Source organism: Urocampus carinirostris, chromosome 3 (assembly GCF_059441175.1).
Source record: "Urocampus carinirostris isolate Australia breed hairy pipefish chromosome 3, RoL_Ucar_1.0, whole genome shotgun sequence".
NCBI classification, from domain to species: Eukaryota; Metazoa; Chordata; class Actinopteri; order Syngnathiformes; family Syngnathidae; genus Urocampus; species Urocampus carinirostris.
In genome coordinates, this window is record NC_142351.1 from 43,784,684 (window position 1) to 43,806,943 (window position 22,260).

Below are 22,260 nucleotides of genomic sequence, written 5' to 3' on the forward strand. Positions count from 1 at the left end.
CGCCACGGCTAAATACAATTATTAATTTAGAAAATTCGTTTTTTTCACTTTTATTTTAGGTAAAAATAGATTAGAATAGAATAGAATATACCTTTATTATCATTGTTACAAAATGGGTTGAACATATTGTGACAACGAAAGTGGACGTGGCACTCCAGTTCACATTTACATTGGGTGTTTACATACAGTTTTGGGATCGTAGTAGTAGTGCAAAATAGGTAACATTGTGCAAAGTAAGCATAGGCATGAATACAATTTTACATCTGTGTGAGGTAGTGTGTTTGCAAGAGTTTCAGTTTTTTGTGCAGTGAGTGTTAAGGGTGGTGATGGCCCTGGGGAAGAAACTATCTCGGAGTCTGTTTGTTTTGGTTTTGTGTGACCTGTAGCGTCAGCCGTAGGGCAGCAGGTCAAGCAGATGGTGGCCGGGGTGGGAAGAGTCCTCGATGATGTTTCCTGCTCTGCTGAGGTAGCGAGAGAAGGCAATGTCCTCCAGACTGGGCAGAGAGCAACCAACGATTCTCTGGGCTGTGTTGATGACCCTCTGAAGTGTTTTTCTGTCCGCTGCCGTGCACCCAGCATGCCACACCGTGATGCAGTATGTCAGAATGCTTTCCACTGTCGCTCTGTAGAAGGACAGCAGCAGCTGCTGTCTCAGATGATTTTTCCTGAGCACTCTAAGGAAATGGAGTCGCTGCTGGGCCTTGCCTACCACAGCTCTGGTGTTTGCAGACCAGGAGAGGTCATCGGAGATCTGCACACCCAGGAATTTGAAAGAGTGGACTCTCTCTACACAGTCTCCGTTTATGATGATTGGTGCTGGGTTCCTGCCTTTCCTCCTGAAGTCCAGTATGAGTTCTTTTGTTTTTGTGGTGTTCAGTATGAGGTGGTTTTTCGAACACCACGTTGTCAGTGACTCCACCTCATCTCTCTATGCCACCTCGTCCGCTTCAGAGATGAGGCCGACCATGGTAGTATCGTCGGTGTACTTAACAATTGTGTTTGTGAGGTGGGTCGGTGAGCAGTCGGAGGTGTAGAGGGTGAAAAGCAGGGGGCTCAGTACACATCCTTGGGGGGAGCCAGTGCTCAGTGTTAGGGTCGGAGAGACGTGGTTGCAGAATTTCACGGACTGTGGGCGGTTTGAGAGGAAGTCCATTATCCAGTGGCAGATGGAGGAAGAGAGTCCTAAGTGAGAGAGTTTCTCCACCAGGATCTCTGGGATAATGGTACTGAAGGCTGAGCTGCTGTCCAGAAAGAGCATTCTGACGTGGTAAAATTGTAAAAATGTAGTGATTATTTTATTTTTAAGTTTTAATTTATATTGTAGATTCCTCTTAAAGTACATTGCTTGTCTTGATGATAACATGATGTATGAACCAGTTAAGAGTTTTAAAATATTTTGTTATCAATTTAACATGTGATAAATTTAAATAAAAACAGATTTGAAGCATTTCCTATGTGGAAAAATGTGCCATGGGATGGTTGAGAATAACTGGTTTAGGTTTCATTTATTTTTTTTATTTTTTTCACGCAGGAATCTTCTGGATGTGGATACATTCTCCAAGTCTGATCCTGGTATGTATTATTTATTCCAGAATTGGAACACTGTCACATCCAAGCCAAAGTGAACCATATGTAAATTGCTGTTTTTAACGTTTTACTAATAAATAAAACAGCAATGCCTGTAACAATTGTGGCTCACTACAACACAAATAGTGGATACGATTAATCTTTACAGCAGAATTATGTTAAAGCAAGGTCAAGTTACTGGTAGTGTGGAGCATAACAAAAGTGACACGTGAGGAAAAAAAAGAGGGCAGATGAATGTCATTGTTGGATAATATTACAAAGAGTAAAAAGCTTTAGTGTGAAAGTCCATGTTCTCGGGATACTCTCATCAAGAATTCCATTGCAACCTGTGGCCCCTCTTTCTCTAATTAGCACACCAGGGAGCAGCAAGAATTTTCGGTGTTTCGGCTGCAATATAGATGCCATGCATTGAGCCTTTACCCCCTTTATCATTACTATGGATAGGTTCACACTGTAGGGAAATCGGAAATTTTGGCACGGACATGACCTGTACACGATCTGTTAAGTCCTTCTGAAAGACACATCGTTTTTTTTTCACACCAGAGCCAGCCCGCATTCATATGTGGTCAGGGTTTCCGCGGATCCTTGAAAAGTCTTGAAAGGCATTTAATTTGTTATTCTAAAAATAAGGCCTTAATTGGCATTAAAACGTCTTAAATCCAATTTTAAAAAGTCTTAAAAATGTCAACACATTACGAAGATTTATTTTTGTTTGAACCAAAAAGATTTAGTAAGATTGATCAATCTTCTTTTTAATTATTTTCACCCATTTACTTTGGTGGCAACGTCACGTGACAGCAATAACCAAAGTGTAAAAACGGTCATGTGGTTTCCATTGGGTCTTTCAGAGTAGATGGATGTCTTAGGTCTAATCTCAATACAGTACACATAGCAACTTTGGGCCCAGAGTTTACTTAGAACCATGCCCGGAAAGTCTACATCCAATTAGAAGTGGCTGTCCGACAAACGTTTTTCACCATCGATAAAAGCTGTTAAAATAGTTTTTCACGGCACTGTATTATTAGTCACAAAGTTTATATTTTTGCTCACCAATAGGATTTTAGGATTAACCTCAGTTTGTTTTTGTGTCACACAGTAATTAACTTAAAATTTCACTGTCAATTCAAATGAATGACAAGAACGTTTATCAAAGAAAACACAAATACGATGTATTCCAATTCATGGGTTTCATTTATCCACGGGTGTTGCTGTTTTCTCATAGTTCAGGAGTCTACAGTCAAAGGAATAATCCAATTCCTACCGTGACTTTGATGTGAAGGGGATGTGAGGAATTTTCCTTGGAGGGAAAAAACCAGGCCAAAACTCGCTAAGATCGTATTTTTTGTCCATTGTGGGTCACACCATCCCCAGGTCGAGTCAAAACCAATTCTAAGCAATTTCTGGTTAACGTTTGCTATTTAAAACACAGGTCCTGTATTTTATCTACTCTGGCATGTGTGTTCCTTCCACTACGAGCAATGACGAAAGACATCCTATTGGTTAATGCTATGATGTTTTTGTTTCATTGTTTAAAAAAAAAAAAACTTTATTCAAACAGTGAATAAAAAGATCTTTGTTTACTAAATAAAATAATTGATTACATTTAACAATTTAGTTATATGATCAAATATTTACTACAATGTGTTCCAATCAATTTTTGATACTTTATTTCAATGTTTAGTTATCCTTTATATATGTATTTCTGACTCGCTTTTTAATGGGGGTTACATAATATGAGTCAGCGGAATACTGGACGTGTTTACACAAGAACATCGGAAGCTCAAGAATGGGAAGATACTCAAAATGACTGTTTCTGAAACACTGCCACATGAGTCAATCAGCCCAATGGTTGAGAAAAACTAGCACAGATGAATTCTAAGAGAAAGCATAAACTACTAAAGAAAATCGTTCATATGAGATTCGCATAATTTAGTATTACAATTTGCTGTCTTCTCTAAAAAGACATCAAGGTTATGAAATCAACCATAGGTAATAGCAAGAGATTCATTGTGCATGTGTCGAAAGATAAATATTCAGAGCATCAAAGGTCATTGTGGCAGGTCTTGATAAGACCTGCGGGCACTTAATTTGCGTGACCTCCTTAGCCCTGTATGCTGGAGGGAAAAAAAAAAGAATGCTGAACAGAAATATTTAAAACATGACCTCATTGTTCTCAAAGAACCAAGTATGTCAATCTTAATGTACCTACAGAGGCTAGAAACAGAAATATTATAAATGGTCCATTGACAAATATTGCACCAAAATGATTTTGTAATACTAGTATGAATAAAGCAAGCATGTAACAGCTCCCCTAACGTGTTTATGGAGATGCCGTGAGACCCACTAGTTGCAGTTTTATCCAGTGCTGGCCACGTTACTGAAAAAAATAAAATAAATTACAGTTACTAGTTAGTTCATTTAAAAAGTAAATGTGTACCCACCAATGTTACTTACACCTAAAAGTAGTGAGTTACTCTGAAAGTGATCTATAGGGTGGTCCTTAATGGGGGTCGAAATTTTTTGGGGGGAAATATTGGGCTCTGACCCCCCGCATATGTTCTTATATCGATAAAAACACACTGTGTGCAATTTTGAACAATTTGGATAATATTTAGAGGTAGCTCAACGACTTTGAAATTTCCCAAAATGGTAAAATTTTGGCAATTTTCGAGAAAAAACGGAAATCTTAACCCTATGTGTACAGCATTTTAGAACATCCAATTTCAGTCCATTGCTTATAATTGTAACACAAGAAAAGTTACAAGTAAATATAACAATATTGTATTTATTTTTACCTCAACAGCCACCACCCTTTCGAGGTTTCATTCACTGTGCGTGATCGGCATTTCCAAATAACATCCAAATTTGGGCGTCAATAAAATGAACTAAATTTGCAACTTCACCAACACAGTTCATGTGCATTATGCAAAACAGTGTGAAAACAATTCTTACAGTTTGATGTGCATACAGTACAAAAACAATATGATAAGTGAAAATAGAACCAAGCCAACACCAAACAGTCTACCGAGTAATAGTCGAATAATAATTTCCAAATCACCAGTTCAGAGTTCACATAAAACAGGCCGATTGTCTTTGGAAAAACAATGCGTTTGCTCTCAGTTCAGCAATTACCTCAACGAATCATTAAGTTTATCATTGTAACATAGCCTATCATCAAATGTTGTGTATGTTCACAAAGTGTTCATTTCTGTTTCACGATGGTCTGTTTTTGAGTATTCGGGAACCTTTTGCGATGTTCTGCAACCACCAGTAACAGGTACTGTAATTGTTCTTCATTGTGGGTGAGACGACCATTGAAGTTTTGAATCAGTGCGACGCCTCGCTCTGCGTGGTCATTGATGACAGACAATGCTTTCACCTTGTCACATGCCTCTCTATAATCAATGCGGCCATTCCATGTGGTCGGTTCTGCATCCAAGAATCTGGTGGAGATCTCGAGAAGCTGCAGCAGCTTGATGGTATTAGTGGTTGCAAAATCTGCGAGTTTCTTGTCATTGACGCACTTCAGATCCACCTGGCCTTTAACTTCTGGTTCTTCCGCTCCTGGGGTTGACTTCATGGCACTCGAGATGTCAGTTTTCGTTTCATGCGATACGTCGGGATCAAAAAGGGACAAGCCAACAAGGACTTCAGAAAGATACCAGAGATGAGTTGCAAACTTTTTGCTTGTCGCTTGAGAGATGGCTTTGTTGATGTTCCCATAGTTCACCAGGTCCATTAGAAAAGCGAGATCATGGCGAGGAGCACTGGCTGCCACAGGACACAGGAACCAAGCCTTAACATATATCCTAGCAGAGAAAAGACACACGTCACGAAGACCTTTTTCCTCACGGGCAGTCAGTCGGAACTGGTGTCGAAACATCCACACCTTGAATGAATATATCACCTTGGCCATCCATCTCGCCTGATGTATCGCCCCTGGTGCCATAAACTTCACTTCTCGCTCAGGTATGCCTCCGAGATAGACAAGGACAAGCTCGAGCAACTCCCAGTAGTCGTCTCTTGGTTGGTTCGCTTGAAGGGTTTCAGAAATGAAACCGTTGAGGCTGTCTCTAACATCTGCGATGTTCTGTCTGGTGTACTCATCACTGTTTGCATTCTGAAAGTCACTGGAGTCGATGAAGCTCCATTGCGTTTTAAATCGCTTGAAGATTTGGATTTCTGGACTAGAAGACGATCCCATGCACGTCCAAAATGCACAACCTGCAATAAGCTCCATGACATGGTGACGGCATCCCAAGTGCATCAGGTCACGGCCAAGCATCTGCTCCAAAAGCACGCAAGCTCCGGATTGGCGACCGGTGTTGGAACTGGTTGTGTCGAAGCAGATACCTTTCACCTGATCAGATATACCCCACTGATTTAAGGTGGGGAAATTTTAAGGTAAGAAGTTTACCATCCCAGTGAACAACCAGTTGAGCTTTTGGATCAAAGGCATGCTTAATAGCTGTGGCCTGTGTTTTTCTGTGTTCATGCCGCTGTCGCCGAATTGAGCTTCGATTTAAAGAGAATTCTGAGAGATCATGTCCCAAACTCTTTGCTGTCTCACTGACAAGAAGCATTGCTTTCCTATCGGAAATACCGGTTCGATCCAGACTAGACGACAGCTCTGGGGAGATGATTTGCTTTCTGCCTCTTTTAGATTGGTTGGTATCGGAAGTTGAGCTACTGCAGGCAACGCTGTCTGGAGAAAAGTTGCCAGACTCCTCCTCATCCGAAGTTTCACTGCTGCCCTCCAATGTCACTGATTGACTCATCGCCTCAATTTCTTGATCGGATCTACGCTTTCTGGTTTCCTCTTTATATTGTCTCTTCTGTGTGGCTTTTTCTTTTTTCTCAAGGACCTTGTCTACCGATGTCATCGAGCCACGTCGTCCATCTTCTCTCTGTGCCAAAAGAAACTCGCGGTCTTCTTCCATCTTAATTAGAGTCAAGACTTCAGCATGTGCCACATCAAACAGGTTGTTGAAGTTGGCTTTGAACGCATTCTCCTTTTTTCTCTGTGTCTCTGTTTCACGAGTTGAATTCTTTTTCAGTCCCTGCCACTCAGCAAATAGTTTCTCAACTTTTTTCACCATGTCTTGTGTGTGACGTACAGGAATCCGTGCTCTGAGCCAGAAAGATGTCAATTTCTCTACAGTGGCTGTTGCTGCAACTCTGATAGTCTCTTTGCATTCGATGTGTCGATACAAAAAATAACCCAAAACTTGTTGAATCGAAGGTAGTTTACACCATGTTATATCCTCTTCATGAGGCAGAAGATATTTTTTTGATCTCTTCGATGAAGCCATCTTGATTTTTGTGACACGTTTGACAATCAGAACTCAGTGTGGTGAATATCTGAAACCACTAAGGCACTGTGATACTAATCGATAATAGAAAGCCAGTCAAAACGAATGCCACAATAATCCCAATCCATTTTGTGACAATTGTTCTCCTTGAAATCCGAAAGACAGTCAAAATTATTTACTGGTGTGGTCAGATAAGTATTTCAATGTCATGTATTTATGCAGTTTTATTATTGAACAATTATTTATTGTGCCAGTAACTTTGTACACTAGGTCTGATATAATGTGCGAAAAATCCTTATTTTTCATACCAAAATTTCAGAGGCCTTGAGCGACCTCTAAATATCCTTTGATTTTGATGAAACTTTGCCTAATCACGTTTTGTATATATTGGAACATATTCAAGGGGTCAGAGCATGAAATTTTAAAAGTCGAAAAATAAGGACCACCCTAGTGATCTAGTTACAAACGACTGTATATACCGGTACTCACACTGAAGCCTGCCCCTAAAACATTACAAATAGCTACATTAAACAAAAGGAAGAAATGTGTACACCAACCTGTACAAGTGAATCCTTTACATTTCTTGGCTTGTGCAATTTTGAGAGCTTGCAAACTAACAGTTGAGACAGTTTGTCTTCAAACCACTTGAATGTTTCCTCCTGGATCATGTCTAAGATGTTTCCTTTTTTTCTCCAGGGCTTTGTGTTTGGCAAAACACTTTCTTTTCTAAATAAAAAGTGCAGAATTCTTTCAGAAGTCTTTTACCAAAAATTCTGCGACGATGTTTTCCCTCATTGATATTGTTCCTATATCAAAAGAGAAGGCGGTGTGGTAGCATCTCTAAATCTTTATTATGCCATAGCAAAGCCAGAAGTTTAGTTTTATGCTACCTATTCCCATCAACTACTCAGAATGTTTCTTGACACTTGAAATGTAAGACCAAAGAAGAACAATAGTCAATCGATATGACCCAAATAATTAAATGAATAAAATACAGAGTTTATCCTGTTTGCCCTGATGTGACAAGCAAAGAAGTAGCAGTATTGGTTATCTCAGGATGTAGCCAAGAATAAAGATCCCTTAAGTAGGTTAACCATGGTTACCATGGCAATCATACAATTTAATATTCCCTTTATAAGATTGTGTGCCATCGTAAGTGACGTAGCTTGCAATTCCATACAACAAGTATGCGTTGTTGCTCATACATACTTTACATGAATAGATATATAGCTGTTTATTGTTTATGGATCCCCCCCCAAAAATCTTCTATTGGCTGTACCGGTTTGGAACTCAATCCACCTTTTTTCATCCACATCTGGAAGCTGGGTTTTGAAGTTATACTAACGGTATACGTGAATAACTGACTTGCGTGTGTGGATACTTGTCTGTACTGTATGTGGTGAATGATTGTCCAATAATTTGTACAGGTTAGTTGTCTAAAACAAGATGAAAAGTGCCCAAGCTCATCTGTCATCCTGATTTGCCCAAACTTTTGTGTCACTTCATCAACATGGAGGATTTTGTTTTTTTCCAACACCATTTTCAAAACCCCCCTGTGTCAGATATCAATGGCACCCATCTTATGGTCAGCTACAAAAACAAAAAAGATTGATTTTGGGCTTAGCTTGGACTCCGCTATCATTAAAGGGTGAAGCCATACTTTTTTGGGGGGGGGAGTTTTTGGGACAAATCTTGGTCACGGTCATATTCAGCATATTAGAACCAAAAATTCCGTGCTAACATGGGACTGGAATCTTCTGCGAGTGGAACAGTGAATCCCTTTTATTGCCGGTTTGCATTTTTTTTTTCCGACTACTATACAATTACCCTTCGGATCAGAAGACTTCTCCTCCTGATACCAGCTCGGTAGCCTAGATGGTAGGGCGCCCGCTCCGAGACTGAGAGGTCGCCGGTTCAATCCTCGGCCGAGTCATACCTAAAACTTACAACATTGGTACTCATTGCCTCCCTGCTTGGCGCTCGGCATTAAGGGTTGGAATTGGGGGGTTTGGTCACCTAATGACTAAAATGGCTGCGCCCTGTTTGGCTGCGGCTGCATCGGCTCGCTACAGTTTAACTGTTTGGGTCAGGTGTATCGACATTTCGTTCTGTGGCAATGGTTACAAAGAATGACAATAAAAGTAAATTATGCTTAATTCTTCTATTGGTCACCATGAAAACAAGTGTGGGAGCAATCCCATAGACAAAAAACAGCCCGTAGAAGCATGGACATCGCCAGGCTGTGCTTGCCCAAGACACACTACAGGAAGTAGAGCCGAGACAATCCAGGTGGTTAAGGGATCTGTGAACCGTCATACAATTAATACTCTTATACACTGAAAATCAAAGAACAAACACTTTTACCGGCCCCAAAACATCTGTAAAATAAATGAACGTATTGTATACTGTACATGTAACCATTTGTCTATTTTTACTTTTTTTCCCAATACCTACTTTCTTACTTTCTACTGTTTAGCCAATCAAAATGCAGGACACAATACATGATAAAAATCCGTGAAGTACCCGAGGTCATGAAAGGTGAACCCCATCATAGTAAGGAATAAGCTGTATATGGTGTTTTCTTTAATGATATTCCCGTTGCTAGGACTACTAGATAATTACCGGTAGTTTACATTTTGGTCTTATGATATATGATTAGGGGATTTATAAATAGTGGGACTGACACCCACTGTTAACAGTGATATCACGCACGCTCTTTTGTTTGTTCATGTTTTACAAGGACAGCACAAGTATTTCATGAGTGTCAGAGGAATTGTAATTCTGAAAGTGCGGAGGTTTCATACTGGCCAAAACAAAATCATTTTTCTCCTGGTCAGCAATTTACTCTGGAGTCATTGTGAAGTCCTCAAGCTATTGCTGCATAGGCCCTACATGCTTTACTTTACAAACTCATCACCGCCCACTTTGGGTTTCATCTGGCAAGTAGATATCAAAAGGTAAGCTTATGAAAGCAGTAAAAAACAGCTTTATATCTTTCACATTTTGGAATGAAGAGAAAATGTCAAGTGAAACAAAGCCCAGGGTTTGTCTATTTTTTGTAAATACTCCCAATGGACACATTATAGACTGAAAATAAGACAATTTTTTTGTTATCTTAAATGAGATAATTGGCTAATTGAAGGATCAATGTGACTACTAAAGCTCAGTTTTGTGTCATCAACTTAGTGTCGGTAAATAAAATGGTTTGATCTTAACAAGCTATTTCAGGATCTAGGTGCATTCATTCTCTCTAAGGACTACCAAATCGTTTTGAAAAGAAGGTTTTATGGAAGCGTGTCATGACATCTAGAATTTTCTTATAATTTATGAGTACTTTGCCAAAGACAAGCATATTGTCAGGAGTCAGGTCAGAGCTTTCCTGAATACTACTCTACACGTAAAGCTCACCCCAAACTCTTAACATGCAAAAAATGTGAGAACACAGTATGTTTTTTTGCATAAAATCTATATCTAGTGTATTTTAATTATCTTACGGCGACAAACAAGAAAGTCAGCCAGGAATAAACAAACCAAGGAACATGGGAAAACTGACGCTAACGCCAGGGTAGCTAATCAAAATACACACCTGGCTAACAAAGAACTGACAACCAAAAGCGGCAACAGTTGGTGATAAACGCAAAGCTGGCCGGGGAAAAAAAACAGGGGACTTGGCAAAACCGGCAGTAATGCCAAGCTAGCCAGCCAAACAACATACGTAGCTCTAATGCTAATGGGGAGCTATCGAGACAAAATAATACCAACAGCGACACACGTGGCGAAAAACACAAACGGAAAGTCACAATCGCCTACCTACAAGCAGAAACGAGTGGTATGCAATCGCTGTTCACTATAATTGGTGTCTGAATCGTAGATGGCCTCACATTTTGTTTTAATGGGATTCACCATTTTGAACTTGTGACATCACAGCTCTACAACAAACAAGCCAGATGGTTCAATTTTGAGCCATTTCTCGAGTCCCCCGTCACGTGGAATATTTTGCAATATATATATATATATATATATATATATATATATATATATATATATATATATATATATATATATGTATATGTATATATATAAATAAAACCTTTTTTCTTTATCACACAAAGGAGTTGATGACTCCATGTTATTGTCTGCATGGCTGTTTTTCCCTTTTTGTGCATTGAGTGTTTACCAGCATGTGATCCATTCCAATCAAAGCTGGCTGGTCTGAAAATGTTTTTCAAAATCATAAAATGGTCATATTGAATAATCAATGCTGCAGCACGTCGGATGTGAGCTGAGGATGATTGAATGATCTAATTACATCTAGATAATTTGTGTCAGAGTGTGTATCATTAGAAAAAAAAAACCTTCTGATTTGATAATGTGAATTAGAAAAAATAGCTTATCTTTAGAGAGAGTCGTGCGTTCTTGTTTCTGAGTCAGCACAAGCAAACTTGATTTGACAGCCAGCAAGTAAAAACACTATGCAACTATGCATTTGTTGCTCAGAAGACAGAATGCAGAAACTATATGAGTTTTCTCAGTACACTATTACCTCAGTTATGGTGGTAATGGGGGGCAGAATCCCCTATGAAACTTAAAAATCCGCTAAGTAGCAACGCCCCTTCATAAAAGCCTCCGAGGGTCAAACTTACCTCGAGATAATGTCCTTACTGACTGAAAGTACACGACTGTAACAGAAAAAGGAACTATTGATCGACAAATAAACACACAGAACACAGAAGTGCAGGTAAATGAATGATCTTTATTGACATATACAAAAGTACAATCCAATTGAAGGGCTTCTCCTTTCGATGTAAGGGCCCGGTCACACAGCCGTTTGCGTCTGTATCGCGGGTAAAATTTTGCGTTTTTTTTTTGCCCGTGGTTGCCCGCGATGGAAAATGCGCAAAATTGGCCAACCCGCTGTTCATCGGTGGTATGCCCGCAAAACAGACGCCGGCGACTTTTCCGCTTCATCCATCGCGTCATTTCAGCGTCATTTTCTCGTGTGGACCACGGGTATAAAAGCTGCCGAGCCGGCGTTATGCCGAGAAATGCATCCTTGCCGAGATTTGCATCCCCTCGCTACTACAACCACTTTTACCTCGTTTTATCTCACTTTTATATCACTTTTAGGGAATTTAATGGCGAACATATAACCAAAACCACTTCGTCTTGCATTTGTTCGGAATGTAATACAACTTAAACCATTCCGTCTTTGTATTTGTTGTGAATGCAATCGAACGGTAATGCACGCCGTATACAAATCACTTTTGAGCACGTAACATGTTTATTTTGCCTTTTTCTATTCAAATCGCTCGTATTGAAACTGTTATGCACTCTACCGCAAAGCTTATTTCTGCATAATAAGCTTTACGGTAGAGTGCATAACAGTTCTCAAAAGTGATTTATATACGGTGTGCATTACCGTTCGATTACGTTCACAACAAAAACAAAGACGGAATGGTTTATGTTGTATTACATTCCCAACAACTGCAAGACGAAGTGGATTTGGTTATATGTTCGCCATTACATTCCCTAAAAGTGAGATAAAACGAGGTAAAAGCGGTTGTAGTAGCGAGGGGATGCAAATCTCGGCATAACACCGGGCTGTAGAAATCATAACCGCTCAAGACACAGTCCTGTGAAGATCAAGATTTCAAGCTATGGCACCGAAGAAGCCAATATGTTATTATTGTAATAGTTTTTCATTTTGATTTAATTATCTTGCTATGAAATTAAAAGAAATGTCAAGAAATAAAAATGGATTAAGACGAGGTCACTACGGTGACGGGGATCCATGTCCACCCCTTGACGTCTCGAGCACAACTGACGTGTCCTCGGCAAATCGCGCTGTATATATGCGGAGAACGGCGTTTGACCGTCACACGCGTAACACACTAATTTCACGTATTAACACCGCGATACAGGCGCAGAACATGCTATGATTATGCTCCACCCACGATTACCCGCTGAAATTTCCCATCCTACCCATGTGTAACCACGCCCTGGCCGCGGCCAGAGCACGTCGTTCAGCGTCATTTCCGCGTCATTACCTCGTGTGCCGCCCGCGGTTAACACGTGCTCAAAGTTTTGAGCAGCTCAAAATGTTTTTGCGCGGCCAACCGCGTGTGAATTTCCGACCGCGAGTAAAGCACTGCTGTATCTCGTCTATATGGCGGTCTCAAAGCGTCCAACAGCGCCCAACATGGCCGTGATTCAGCCTCGATACGCCCGTGAAAGGCTGTGTACCCGTGCTCTAAAGTATTGAGAAGCGCAAAACTTTTTCGCGCTGCCAACCGCGCGTGAATTTCCGACCGCGTGTTAAACACTGCTGTATCTCGTCTGTATGGCGATCTCAAAGCGTCCAATAGCGTCCGGCTCACAGGCAGAAATTTCTGGCCGTGATTCAGCCGCAAACGGCTGTGTGACCGGGCCCTAAGAAAGCAATTTAGAGAGCGGCTGGCTAGCTGCAAGTTAGCATCTCCAAGTCGAGACAGGTTTCATTGATTATGGCTGTCATGGTTAGGGAATTTCTGGAGGCAATTATTTGTTACACGTGTAATCATGATTGCCAATCATAAAAATTCACAGTTTCTCTTAGAAACTAAAAAAAAAATGCACAACTAAAGCTCTGTAAACATGACATCAGCTTTAATATGAACTTAAAATTGTTTTCCCTGGTAAAGGCCCGGTCACACAGCCTTTCACGGGCGTATCGCAGCTGAATCACGGCCAGAAGTTTCTGCCCTTGAAGCAGACGCGGTGGAAAATGTGCAAAATTGGCTAAACCCGCTGTTTACCCGTGGTATGCCCGCGAAACAGATGCCGGCGACTGTTCCGCGTCCTTATCACGGGTAACCGCGGCTGCATCGCGTTTGACCGTGCTTACACGCGGTACACACGCTAATGCACGTGATAACACCGCGATACAGGCGCAGAACAAACGTGCTATGACCATTCTCCACCCGCGATTACCCGCTAAAATTTCGCGTCCTACCCGCGTGTAACCACGTCTTGGCCGCGGCCGTAGCACGTCCTAGCACGTTTGTACCGCGTCTTTACCTCGTGTGTACCACGTGTGCCGCGCGCGGTTACCCGTGGTCTAAAGTTTTGACCAGCGCAAAACTTTTTCGCACGGCCAACTGCGTGTGAATTTCTTACCGCGTGTAAAGCACGGCTGTATCTCGTCTGTATCACGATCTCAAAGCGTCCAACAGCTTTTGCTTCACGGGCAGAAATTTCTGGCCGTGATTCAGCCTCGATTCGCCCGTGAAAGGCTGTGTGACCGGGCCTTAAGTCGTACAGCTTATCAAAATTGTACAGCATGTCTCTGAACGCCGGTTTGTCAACAGTTGAATGGCAGCATTCAGTAGCAATGTTCTGTGTAATACAATATGTTATCGTGGGTTCTTGTTTTATGTTGTAACTCTTGTGCAAACCCTATGTATATCCAATTGACAAGCTGCAACCTCTGGTTTGTTTGAGATTCATTTTTGCCGACTCGCTCGGTGAATTGTACCGGGTGATTGGACTCATGCTTCTTGAGATTAGTTGTGTTTGCTCCTTTCAGTGGCCCCTTCTTGAAATAAAGTTTGAGACCTCCTTTTTGGTATTTTGTGGCTTTTACCGCTGTTGCTTGGTATAAACCCAAAATGTGTCAAAAATAATGAAGTAGTCTGTGGTTTCGAAGCAAAAAAATATGCCCCGCCACGATGACCACGTAACAGATAGCCGCTTCTGCGTGTCGTCGCTATGCGTTCGCGTTCACGTCAATTCGACATTTCAGGGTGATAACAAAGGGGGCTGAACCTGCAGCGCTCCTATAGCAGACTCTCCGGACGCTGCCTCTGTCTCTTCCCGGTCTGATAGCAATCCACGGAGCCCCCGCTGGTGATCACCATTTCTTCGCACTCTTCTGACTTTTCTCAGAGTCTGCTTCAATCGATAAATTTCTTTTCAATGTAACAAGGTGCTAAAATACTCTCTGTAGCTGTAGCCATGCTTCGCATTTTTATTTGGTTGGACACATCGACTTCACAGCATACACAAGACCATCACAGTTGCACATACAGTCACGCCTACTCGACACACAAAGCCCTCCCCTTTTTGTGATAAAATTTCCTGTGTGCTGTATGTTGCAGATCACAATGCAATTTTGTCGGTATCAATGACAATAAAGACAATTCTATGCAAAATCCGCAAAACAGTGAACCGGTGTTAACCAAAGAGCAAAGAAGCACGATGTCTCTGTACATGCTCATTAGATAACATCTCAGATAGTTTTTGCATTGCCAATGATTCTATTTACATTTTCCAGTGCACTTTCAATCTGCCTCATCTGGTAGTTATTGGCACGGATTTTGCATAGGAGTAAAATGCCAAGCGGCTAATGTGACCGCAATTTAGGCAACAGGATAGACATAATTAACAGCGAGGCCGCCGTTCAGGAGAGAGGAGATTGAAGGGATGTAAATGCTCTAATTAAATTGCACAGCCATAATCAGGGATACAAGTAATCCCCATGGACTGCTGATTGTGTAAAATGCTAAAAATAAGACTAGGTTTTTCTGCTCATTCATATCATTCAGTACTAATCAACGTCAATTAGCAAAATGGGTCAGTGAGATACTTAGTCTGAAACTAGCACTTTATCGTCTGACTCATAACCCGGACCACATTGAAATCCATCACTGCATTTTGAACACGGTACCAATGCTTTAATGAAGGTATCGGTAGTTCACTTAAAGTTAATTGACATACTGCGGATATAGACGCTGTCGATGTAAATAGATAGATAGCTAGATAGATAGATACTTTATTCATCCCCGAAGGGAAATTCACATTTCCAGCAGCATCCCTGAGCTGAGAACAATACAATTAATAAAGCAAAAAGAATACAATATACAAATACCCAGTGTGACGTGCAAATGCCCACTGTAGCGTGTTATATAAAATATCTAAATAGTGCTACACAGAATACATATTGCAATAAAATTCGGTAATATGCAATGTAGGGTGTGGTTTAATGTGGGCTTTAACTCTGCCGGGTAGCGTTAAAGAGCCTCATGGCATGAGGAAGAAAAGATCTCTTCTGTCTGTCCGTAGTACAACACAGTGACCGCAGTCTGTCGCTGAAACTGCTCTTCTGTCTGGAGATAATGCTGTGTAGTGGATGCGATGGATTGTCCATGATTGACCGCAGCTTTCCCAGTGCCCGTCTCTCAGCTACTGTTGTCAGGCTGTCCAGCTCTGTGCCCACAACAGAGCTCGCTTTCCTAGTCAGTTTATTGAGACGAGAGGCATCCTTCTTGACGCTGCCTCCCCAACACGCTGCCGCATAGAAGAGGGCGCTTGCCACTACTGTCTCATAGAAATGCTCCTCATAGAAATAGAGAATTGCTTCAGAAACAACCAAGGTGAATGACATAAAAATCTCCTGAGACAATGTCACATTAATTTCATTAGATGGAATGCTGAAATGGTGCATACATTTCACATTGAATTTACAATTGGGTGTTTTTAAGTATCTCTAACTGTAAACTGCATATTATTTAGGAATTTCTGAATCGGTGGTAAACGTATCAGTTAATTTGTGGTTCTACTTTTCTTTTCTCTTTTGTATTGTCGTGACTAAATTGACATTCAACGCTTCCCTACATTTTCAAACAACACACTCATAAGACCCAAGACTAGATATTGTCTACATTTTGTCCCAATCCTGATCACCATGATAAAATATTACATTTTTGGTCATGGGAACAGCTATTGGCAAACAATTTTGCCATAGAAGATTTTTTTCTCACAAAACTTTTTCACATTAAACTTTAAGTTTGAAACTGTTGAAAACTGAGAACTCCCTACGTACCAGCGTCTTCTGTTACTTCTTCTTAATAAGCATCACCGAATGAACATGTTTAGGCAAGTCAATTCATGTGTATTTGTATAGCCCTCAATCACAAGGAGTCTCAAAGGGCTGCACAGATCAAAGACTATTGCAAACTATTATTACAGACTATTTTGACACCATCCCTTGATATTGTCAACATAAAATATAGGTTATTCATATGCTATGGAATAGAAGTGTGTTTTAAGCTTAGATTTAAACATTTCCACTGAGGTTGCAGATCGAATCTCAGTGGGAAGAGCATTCCACCGAACCGGAGCCCGAATGGAGAACGCTCTCAAACCTGCGGATCTCTTCTTGGCTCTTGGGATCACTAGTAGACCAGCATTTTCAGAGCGAAGGCTCCGGACCAAAACATGGGGTGAAATTAAATCTGAAAGATATGAGGGAGGAAGTCCATGCATGATTTTGTATACAACCAACAGAACCTTAAAATCACATCTTAAGCTAACAGGGAGCCAATGCAGGTTCCCTAAAATCAGGGTACCTAAATTCAAACTTTCGTGTCTTAGTTAAAAGCCTCGCTGCAGGATTTTGTACTAGCTGAAGGCTCTTGATTTTGGACTTCGGGAGACCGGAGAGTAGTGCATTACAGTAATCGAGACGGGAGGTAACAAACGCATGAATTATAATCTCCGCATCCAGCTGAGACGGAATAGGGCAAATTTTAGCAATGTTGCGAAGATGGAAAAAAGCTGTTCTAGTAATATTGTTCACGTGTGTTTGAAAGGACAGAATGGGGTCAAATATGACACCTAAATTTTTGACTGAGTCACTCTGGGTAATATTACATTTGTCAATATTCAGAGAGGGGCAGCACGGCGGCGCGGTGGTTAGCGCGTGTGCGGCGCAGTTCTGAGGTCATGGGTTCAAATCCAGCTACCAACCCTCCTGTGCGGAGTTTGCATGTTCTCCCCATGCTTGCATGGGTTTCCTCCGGGCACTCCGGTTTCCTCCCACATTCCAAAAACATGCATGTCAGGTTAATTGGCCGGTCAAAATTGTCCCTAGGTGCGAATGAGCGAGTGAGTTGTCCTGTGACTGGCTGGCAACCAGTTCAGGGTGTCCCCTGCCCACTGCCCGGAGATGGGCTCCAGCACCCCCGCGACCCTACTGAGGATAAGCGGTGCAGATAATGGATGGATGGATGGAATATTCAGAGCAGTTTTGAGTACAAGTCATGGCATTTGGATGGACCAATAACTAACATTTCGATATTTTCAGAGTTAAGGCGCGAGAAGTTAAGTGACATCCATTCTTTTATCTCAGTGAGGCAGGCCTCCAAATTTCCACAATTTAGTGGGGCAGATTCCTCCATCGTAAGATGTACTTGAGTGTCATCTGCGTAGCAATGGAAACTGATATTACACTTGCGAATAATATCACCAAATGGAAGCATGTAAATGCTGAAAAGAAGGGGGGTAAGTACTGAAACCTGCGGAACACCACAGGTAACGCTAAAGGGCTCAGATGTCATTTCACCATATTTAACACACTGCGTCCTATCTGAGAGGTAGGATCTGAACCATAAGAGGACGGTTCCAGAGAGACCAATCCATTTTTTCCAACCATTCTAGTAAGATATTATGGTCCACAGTGTCAAAGGCAGCAGCAGCAAAAGTGATGAAGCGCCAGAGTCCATTGCCAGTAGAAGATCATTGGTTACCTTAATCAGGGCTGTCTCAGTAGTGGTTAGCCCTGACTCCTGATTGCATGGATTCGAAGAGCTTGTTCTCTGATATAAAATCATTCAGCTGCTGTGCCACAAATTTTTCAAGTACTTTAGATAGATAGATACTTTATTCATCCCCGTAGGGAAATTCACACTTCCAGCAGTCTCCCTTGTTGTTTATTAACAGATTAACATGATTCCCTCGGGGTGCTTGTTGTAGTTTAGTGAAGTGTATGACGTCACACGCTAGTCCAAAAGTTCGACGTCCCTGCGGCAGATGGATATCTTTGTGCCCAGGGATACACCACCTCGTGTTAGCGAGTCCTCCTCTCGGCTTCATTATATATATTATATATATATATATTACATATATATACAGTGAAGACATTTTCTTTAAATTATATTTATTTAATTCCAAATCTAATTCGGTCGTGCTCGCAGTTTCCCACACGGATAAATTCGAAATAGCCTCATATGGTGTCTAGCATTTATCATGAAGGAAGCAATACTCTAAACATGTGTGTGAAAGCACATGGTCTCATAGGTGCTGAAGAGGGCCAGGTCCCTTTTTGCAGTCGATCTGGAGGCTCTACTCATCCAGGCAACAGGAACAGGGAGAACCACAAGCTCTCAAAGCGTCATTGCTATGGGTCATGGCCCGGTCCTTAGCCGGGAGGTTTTGGTCAGTCATCTTTATACAGGCCCATGCTTGCGTTCCCCAGTCCTTAGGGGAAGTTCTGTGGGTGGAGTCGGCTGGGGTCATCAACCCTACAACTTTTTCAGGCTTTAAAGGAGGGATGTCAAACTCACTTTGCCACTGACTTTCTGTTCTGAGGTGGGCTGGATCAGTATTAGAATTTTAAGTCCAAATTTTTAGCTTTGCTTTGCAGAATCATACTTTACCATTCAGTCTACCTTCGTAACCTACCATACATATTATAATCACAGACGACAAGGGATATTTTCTAAACATTTATGTTGATTCACAAACAATAGGGGAATTATTTTCATGTTTGTAATTTGATGTGTTAACTGGATAATTCTACAATTGAGTGATTGTAGTTTTATACCTGAACCAACTCGCCATGATATATAAACTTAACACTGCTCCCTAGTGACTAGAGAAAGCATTGGGGTTGCATTTATTAAAAAAAAAAGTATAACCCTTGTTAGATTTGACCTAAAGACTTGCATCTTTTTTAAACATACTCAGAAATTGATTTTTGGCCTGATTATGTCATCCAATGATGATTTATCCAATTATGATTTAATGATGACGATCCATGCGTGACACGACTGCTTTAAAGTGAATGATGTGGCAGCTACTAACCAAGAAAGTGATAATTACACAATTCACCGTACCACACCATACTTCAAGGGGGTTGACACTCACTCACCTGCACACAAGAGCGATTGAACCACAGAGCCCTGATTCAAATGCATTTAGATGGCTCTCTGTAAGGAATGATACTTTATTATACAGAACCTTAAACCCATCCACCCAAAACCCGCTCACAATGTGCTACATTAATGAATCTAACTTTTTTTGTCCCCTCCCAAGATAGTCAGACACTAGTGAGGTAGATGGACTCGTGGAAATATATGCTCCAATCTCACAAAGCCATCTTGCCAAGCCTCAAGCCGGCGACTATTGTGGTGTTTACAGAATAGAAAGGTCCAGATTGTTTCGATGTCATAAAAGTGACGGCAAAGAAGTTTTACCAAGATTGGAAAACATGGCTCACTAATGAGAATGTAACTCTTATCCAGTCGCCTTCAACACATGATGAAATGTCTCCAAGCCAAACTAACACCCACCTCTGACCCTTTTTAGATTTGTTTTGAATAATGAATGAGTAAAGGAAGGTATAGATCAATAGACCATTGAAAAAAATGAAGTCAAGTCAAGTCATTTTTATTTGTATAGCCCTTAATCACAAAGAGTCTGAAAGGGCTGCACAGATTATTGCACAGACTATTATTACACCATCCCCTGATCTGAAACCAACATGAGGGCAAGGAAAAACTCAAAAACCTCAACATGAGCAGAATGAAGAAATTATTAAAGGACTGAAATTTACAGATGCACGACAGGGTGGCTGCCTTGGGAAAATGGCCGGTTTTAGTGAACTGTCACTTGATGATCTCAAACAGGTGGTAAATGCGGCCAAACCGACAACTTGCCAGTTCGACCCGCTCCCAGGTTCACTTATTAAAAGTCTTTTTGGCGTCCTTGGACCTTCAGTTCTAAATATTATAAACATATCACTCTCCTCAGGTGTAGTTCCAGCAGCTTTTAAGTCCGCCGTTATTAAACCCACACTGAAACGACCCAACCTTGATCCAGAAATATTAAGTAATTATAGACCTGTGTCAAACCTACCTTTCCTCTCTAAAGTACTCGAAAAAGTAGTGGCACAGCAGCTGAATGCTTTCATATCCGAGAATAACCTTTTTGAATCCATGCAATCAGGATTCAGGGCTAACCACTCTACTGAGACAGTTCTGATCAAGGTAACAAATGATCTCCTAATGTCAATGGATTCTGGCGCTTCATCACTTTTGCTGCTGCTGGATCTTAGTGCTGCTTTTGACACAGTGCACCACAATATCCTACTAGAACGGTTGGAAAAATGGATTGGTCTCTCAGGAACCGTCCTCTCGTGGTTCAGATCCTACCTCTCAGATAGGACGCACTGTGTTAAATATGGTGAAATGACATCTGAGCCCTTTAATGTTACCTGCGGTGTTCCGCAGGGTTCAGTGCTTGGCCCCCTTCTTTTCAACATTTACATGCTTCCATTAGGTGACATTATTCGCAAGTACAATATCAGCTTCCACTGCTACGCAGACGACACTCAACTCTATCTTCCGTTGGAGGAATCTTCCACACTAAACTGTGGAAATTTGGAGGCCTGCCTCACTGAGATAAAAGAGTGGATGTCACTCAATTTCTTGCGTCTTAACTCTGAAAAGACCGAAATGCTAGTCATTGGTCCATCTAAATGCCGTGACTTATTCTCAAAAACTGCTGTGAACATTGACAAATGTCACATCACACAGAGTGACTCAGTTAAAAATTTAGGTGTCATATTTGACCCTGATCTAACCTTTGAGATGCATGTAAAGAAAATTACTAGAACCGCTTTCTTCCATCTTCGTAACATTGCCAAAATCCGTTCAATACTGTCTCAGTCTGATGCGGAAACTATAATTCAAGCTTTTGTTACCTCCCGTCTCGATTACTGTAATGCACTACTCTCCGGTCTCCCGAAGTCCAGAATCAAGTCTCTTCAGCTAGTACAAAATGCCGCAGCGAGGCTTTTAACTAGGACAAAAAAGTACGATCACATAACACCGATTTTGGCTAACTTGCACTGGCTCCCAGTGAGCCAAAGATGTGACTTCAAGGTTCTCTTAGTATTGTACAAAATCATACATGGACTTGCTCCCTCTTATCTTTCAGATCTGATCTGCCCCTATGTCCCGGTCCGAAGCCTACGATCTGAGAGTGCCGGTCTTCTGGTGATCCCGAGAGCAAAGAAGTGTTCTGCTGGATCGAGAGCGTTCTCCATCCGGGCACCGGTGCTGTGGAATGCTCTTCCCCCTGAGATCCGATCTGCAACCTCAGTGGAAATGTTTAAATCTAAACTTAAAACTCACTTCTACTCCATTGCATATGAATAATAACCTACTCTTCTTGTCGGCTGAAAAATAGTCTGTGTAACATAGTGTACTAATCTGTGAAGCCCTTAGAGACTTATTGTGATTAAGGGCTATACAAATAAAAA

The 22,260-nt window shown here is 41.3% G+C and overlaps 2 protein-coding genes across 2 annotated transcripts in view; one reads left to right on the forward strand and one right to left on the reverse strand.

Moving 5' to 3' along the window:
• Positions 1–22,260, forward strand: part of LOC148369794 (copine-9-like) — a 163,387-nt gene that overhangs the window by 6,450 nt on the left and 134,677 nt on the right. Inside the window, exon 2 of the mRNA XM_088331991.1 lies at positions 1,532–1,572. Coding sequence (XP_088188117.1) covers positions 1,532–1,572 — 41 coding nt within the window. The remainder of the gene's footprint in view (positions 1–1,531; positions 1,573–22,260) is intronic.
• Positions 4,583–6,686, reverse strand: LOC148369795 (uncharacterized). The gene is made up of 3 exons (XM_088329661.1): positions 6,158–6,686; positions 6,005–6,102; positions 4,583–5,947 (listed from the first exon to the last, which is right to left on the reverse strand). Exons 1-3 carry the CDS (start codon positions 6,684–6,686, stop codon positions 4,790–4,792), a joined length of 1,785 nt encoding a protein of 594 aa, XP_088185787.1. The 3' UTR covers positions 4,583–4,789.